The 5,942-nt window shown below is 33.6% G+C and overlaps 1 protein-coding gene across 1 annotated transcript; it reads right to left on the reverse strand.

The window, feature by feature from the left end:
- Positions 1-3,600: 3,600 nt before the first annotated feature.
- On the reverse strand, positions 3,601-5,654 carry LOC116120398 (7-deoxyloganetin glucosyltransferase-like). The gene is made up of 2 exons (XM_031406352.1): positions 5,135-5,654; positions 3,601-4,526 (listed from the first exon to the last, which is right to left on the reverse strand). The coding sequence occupies exons 1-2, from the start codon at positions 5,652-5,654 to the stop codon at positions 3,601-3,603; spliced, it is 1,446 nt and encodes a 481-aa protein (XP_031262212.1).
- Between the last annotated feature and the right edge of the window lie 288 nt (positions 5,655-5,942).

Here is a 5,942-nt window from a genome sequence, read left to right on the forward strand (position 1 = left end):
AATAAGTNAAGCTCAAGTTGATCACTTCATATTCTTTTAAGAAATTAGTCTATGCTTCTCCCTTTCAAAAGGATATTCCATCAACTTCCTCCACTGAACTGCTGGAGCTAACACTTGGCAATCCAAGTTGTTTGATGATTTAATTTGTAGGCCCTTGAAGAGACAGTTGGTGATATGCATCGACAATTGATCCAGCGTATGGCAGATCTCCATTCCTCCCTACATGCTAGGATGGACAAGCTTGAAGACTTAATGAAAAAGACAGAGGCTAACTTTGCTTCACCACCACTATCTCATGAGGAAGATCAAGTTGCTTCTCAAGCAACTCTAATCCTTCTAGTAGAAAATCCAAAAGCTACAGTCTCCCTAAGTCATGCTGCCTTTGACTTTTTGAATCAACTCAACCTCAAGCTTCATCATCATTTGGTTCTTGTGGAGGAAAAAGAGTCAAAACAAAAGCTGAAAGGGGAAAGACTCCTACCTGAAAGTCTAGTAGACATTGAAGGTTTGGTTCAAACCTCATGAATAAAGGGGGCCGGGGGGGGTGGTTAAGGTTTAATATTTTGCTCAGTTTTAAAACCGCTTGAGATTTTTTTTTTTTTTTTTTTTATGATGTTGGAGTATGGAGTATATTTTTGTTGTTGGTATATTGTTTAGAACTGCTTGTCTTTATGGAGAGTTCTGTTGATGTTGGAATGCAATGTGGATAAAAACTTGGGGGAAGTTATTTTTGTTGAGGGGGAGTTTATTTCTTTTTATGTTGAACAGATATTTGTTTATGTTGAACTGTTTTGCTTTTCCCGTATTTTGTTTTTAAGTTTGTTGTTACTTACATATATTTATGCTTTATAATTATGACGTTTTCATGAGATATGTTTTAGTGTTTGGTTATTCCTTTCTTGTCTCTATACTTTGAATGTTGATGTTATTTGAGATGGGTTTGTGTTGATCCTTTGATCAAGATTGTGCTTTGTTCATAAGTTTGATAAACAGAGAAACTGTAAGTATTTTTGTCAACTTATGAAGATGTGTGTGTACATTTACTTTTGATGTTTGCACATTTATTTGGTTATGCACAATCGTATTTGTAGTTTACACATGTTGTAACATATTGCATAAATGTGTGCGAATTTCCTCAGTATGAACTTATTGCAAATATTTGGGCACATTTAAGTCAATTATGTAAACATTTTTCCAATCAGACCCTTTAATACATGTGTCATGTTTTCATTGCTTGTTAAGATATTTTCCAATTCTGAAATATGTGTGAGTGATCCAATTACAGGTGTTTGATATTTCAGAAGTGGACTAGGAAAGTTGTTGTGCCTTTTTCAGATGTGGTCCAACAAAGTTGTTAAAAACTTTCCTTAAATAGCGTAACATGTGTAAGCCTTTGTCAACTGGATGTCTAAGGATTATATAATATCTTCTTCATCCTTGCATTTTTTTCTTGAACTTAAATACTTCATTTTGTTCTCTGATAGTTGTTAAAGAGTTTATTCTATGTTCAAGTTCCTTTTATGGTTTTATATTCAAAATATTTTGCTTATGTGTTGTTGTTGAGTGTTTGTTGGAACATGGTTCATTTGATGAAAGCTTGAAAGGAGTTCAATCTGTGGAGTTGAAAGTTGACTTTGACCTTGAAGCTTGAGTGGAGCTCGAGCTATCCAGGAGGTTTCTTAGATTCAAGCAAGTTGTAGCAAAACATTGGAGCAACCTGAGGGTGGAGTTAGAGTGTTGTGAAACAGTGAGTGTTTAACATTGGTTTACTTAATTTCAACCCTATAATTGACTTACAAATGTTTGCTATAGTGGATTTGCTTCATCTAGACATAGTCCCATGGATGTATGCTATTTAGCCGAATCATGTAAAAATCCTTGTGTGCTTCTTTATGTCTTTCATGGTATTGTGTTGATGATTGAATGGCCATTCCCACAAGCACTAATGAACTCAATCAACTTATTCCGCAAGAGTTTAATGAACTAGATTAGTCATAAACTTTCAGTTGTGCTTCTTAAATTTTTTTTTTTAATTTATCCTTCAAGTTGTTTTCAATCCACAGATTTTGAATCTACTCGATGTATTAGTGATGCGTGATTTCGGATGCATATTAGCAAATGCACTAATCGCATTAAATAATAAAGTGATGATCTAGAGTATCATTTCTACGAGGATAGTGTATTAATTACCGATTTATCTAGAACGAGTCCTAATTGAAGCACTAAAGATCAGAAAGATGCAATATTGACAATTAACTACAAATTAATTAATTATAGACACTTAATAATGAATTTAAAGCAAGACCCAATATCAACACAAATTCACAAATGATTCAAAACTCTATGGTGTTTGATTTCACCAAGATATTCTTACCCAATACATAGATTTTTCTACCCAAACTCCTAATTTCTTGATTGAAGACTAAATCCCCTATATTGTTTAGCACTCCTTCGCAGGTTATGCTACCCCACTCTTTCCTATTAACCTTATGTACCCAAAAATTGAAAGTTAATAGTTCAAAGTCTATTAAGCTTAATGGAATCCTATATAGATCATATCAATTGCATTTGTCTATCTCTAGTTTTTGCTCAACTTATGATGCTTATCACAAGATGCAAAAATCATGAATTACTTCTTAGTCTCACCATGAATCATCATATCAAATGCATGGTGGCCAATCATCCAAATGATTCAATAAACATAGAAATAAACACTCAATCAATGAAATTAGAACAAAAGAGTATATTAAATCACATGTATTGAGTAATTATATCAAGGCTACATCAAAATCCTAGGTAAACAATTAGTTCCTTATAGAAATGAAAATAAAGTTATACAAAGCGTTCATCATGGAAAAAAAGAGAGTAAAGAATGAGAAATTCTATCTTAGATGATGAATCTTTGCTTCTTCTTCTCTTCACGTTCCCTTGCCTCCCAAGTGAGTGAACTCTCTCAAAAATTTATCTTTCATCATTTATATAGTGTTTCCTTTTGTGGTTGAAAACCCTATAGTCCAAAACAATGCGTTTTATTTATTTATCCTTAAAATTGCAATTTCACCATGGCGAGAATTTATTTTCGTCATAGCGAAAGCTAGAAGCTCGTAATTCTAGAGAGATTCTTGCTGTAGCGAAATCAATCTTTTCTTTAATATGCCAAAAATGCTCTTTCTTGACTTAAACCCTTGAATCTTCATTTCCTGTGTCTTTTTTTTTCTGAATAAGTCTTCAAGAACACTTCCCTTCAACCCCATAACTTCTCAAATATTCAAATTTTGGATCCTTTCTAAGTTGAAAAGTTTAAAATCACCATTTTTGCTTCAAAAACCCTTTGGGACTGTAAAGTGGACAAATACAAGAAATTACTATTCAATTAAGTTCAAAATGCATGAGAAGTACTCTAAATCCTATTGAAATATGATGCAAAAACACATTTGAAAAATAGGATTATCAATTAGCTTGGTAATTATAAGGCTAGCAAGAACTATATGAGAACTTTCAACGTTAGTTATGAAAAGCAATTATTGTTACAACATAAAAATGCTATTATTTTAGACGTTACAACAATCCTAATTGAGATAACTAAGTTAAAAATTACTTCTATAGAATATCTGAGAAAAGTTTCTCCAGATTTTTGTACGAAGAACCATCTGGTCTAATGGCTTCTTCTGCCTTCGTTTTCCACTCCATGGCTCTCTTTTTCATTTGTTTACCCTTCTCTCCCTCCATTAACACTCTTACAAGCATCTCCACTTCCTCTCTTTTAACATTATCACCATTAATCTCCATCCCAACACCCCACTCGGTGCATGTAAACCTACAATTAGGCTGTTGATCAGCTATAAATGGCCAACAAACCATTGGCACACCAATGGATAAACTTTCAAGCGTGGAATTCCATCCCATATGACTTAAAAATCCTCCTATTGAAAAATGCTTTAGGACTTTTTCTTGTGGACACCAACTGGCTATCATTCCTCTTCCCTTAGTTTCCTCAAGAAACTCCGGTGGAAGAATTGATGAGTCTCCGGCAACAAGATCCGGCCTTATTATCCACAAAAAATGTTGCTTGCTATTAGCCAATCCCCAAGCGAGCTCAATGAGTTGTTCAGGATTCATTACTACGATACTTCCGAAATTTACATATATCACTGAGTTGGTTTCTTTTGAATCGAGCCATTCAATACATTCGGACTGATATTTCCACAGATTTGAATCCGTGTTCTTCAATTCTTCATTCGTGATGAGACGATCAGCAAGAAACTGAAGGGGGCCGATGGTGTAAATAGGAATCGGAAGCAGGGTTGAGAAGACATCCAAAACATCCTGTTCCAAGGCATCAAACGTGTTGAAAATGATGGAAGAAGCACTGAGATTCTCGAAGCTCTTGATGGCGAAACTGACCATGAAATCATTTGGATTTATGGTTCTAATGTAGTTTGGAAAATCCCTCAAACGCATGTTTTTCATCCCTGGAATGCAATCTAATTTGGTGTCCAGGTACCCATTTGTTAGATAGCTTTCATCTGTATGAGAAGTCAATCGACAGTGAAGAAAAAAAAAAAAAGAGAGAGAGAGAGAGAGAAAACAGTATCAGACTATCAGTATGTGAGCATAAGAATGATCATCTGTCTCACTAAAACGCCTTTATTTATTAAGGTAAAAGTTTAGATCAGAAAAGAATTCTAATCTTCTTCTTTATTTTTTTCATTTTTTTTTTTTTTTAACTGAGATTATTTAAGGTTTAAAAACATAATTCACTAATTAAACATATTATTTCTCACGTAAATTGCTTTTTTTTTTATTAAATAATATCGATATATCATTATTGCCTACATTGTTTCAATATTTTCTCTGGAAAAACAAAATCTAAAAAAGGAATTTATTTCAATTTTTACAAACTAAAATTTGTTTTTTTTTTTTTAAATTGGTAATAAAAGTTAATTATCACTTCAAAATATGAAAGCACGATAATTAAAGAAAATTGCAACTGTATTACATAAATTTATTATAAGTAAATATCTAATATTTAATGTTTTAAATTAAAAAGAATTGGTGGCTATGTTCATGTCGAAAGCTCTTCGCATGCATGAATAATATGATTTGACATAGATCAACTGAGGAAGCATTATACCTTTCAGAGGTATTAAACCTCTTTCCACAAGAAGCTTGAGCATTGCAAAGCACAGTGAGCCGCAGGCGCTGAATGTGAATAAGATTGCACCAGGAATTCCAAATTCTCGAGCAACATTAACGGTGAAAGACATCATGACATCTGAGATAATACAGGTCACTGGAGAAATTTGAGAAGATGATGAAGTGTCATTGAGTTTGTAAAAGAGTTCTCTAAATGGAGCTAAACAGTGCTTTGAGGTAGCCTCGCAAAGAGAAGGAATGTCTTGAGTAACATCAGCATCAGAAGAAGGAAGGCCATCGGGGATGGTTTCGAAGCGAAAACCCGGAAAATTCTTGAAGGAATCAAGGCATTTGGACTTGAGTAAACGTTTATGGTTGTACTCAGTGTTGATAAATGTAATGAGAGAGCCTTTGGAATACATGATTTTGGCTAGTTTGAGCATTGGGTTCATGTGACCTTGAGCAGGAAATGGGATGCAAACTGCATGAGGCCTTTTAGCTATTGAATGGTTACTCATCTTTCGTTGTCTATCAACCAAATAAATTTGCTATTGAAGAAAGAAGAGGCCGCTGAACCTTTTTTATACAATTTTCTCTCTGTCTCTGTGATTACACTTGAACCCTAAATAAATAAAAATGTCATTTATTATGGGCGTGGGCGGCCAACTTTTAATTTTTTTATAGTTTGAAATAAATAAATGACCACTGTTTTTCATAATCTGATTTCATCTTAACTTTTAGGGGTGAAACTCATGTCAAAATAGGATATAAATTATATCAAGTCTAAAACTAAAAAGGACCATTTT

The sequence above is a fragment of the Pistacia vera genome, unplaced genomic scaffold, assembly GCF_008641045.1.
Source record: "Pistacia vera cultivar Batoury unplaced genomic scaffold, PisVer_v2 Contig93, whole genome shotgun sequence".
Lineage (NCBI taxonomy): Eukaryota > Viridiplantae > Streptophyta > Magnoliopsida > Sapindales > Anacardiaceae > Pistacia > Pistacia vera.

Coding starts and splice junctions, on each gene's coding strand:
- LOC116120398 (XM_031406352.1), bottom strand. CDS start 5,654: ATGAGTAACCATTCAATAGCTAAAAGGCCTCATGCAGTTTGCATCCCA. Junction 4,527..5,134: donor AGGTTTAATACCTCTGAAAG/GTATAATGCTTC, acceptor CTTCTCATACAG/ATGAAAGCTATCTAACAAAT.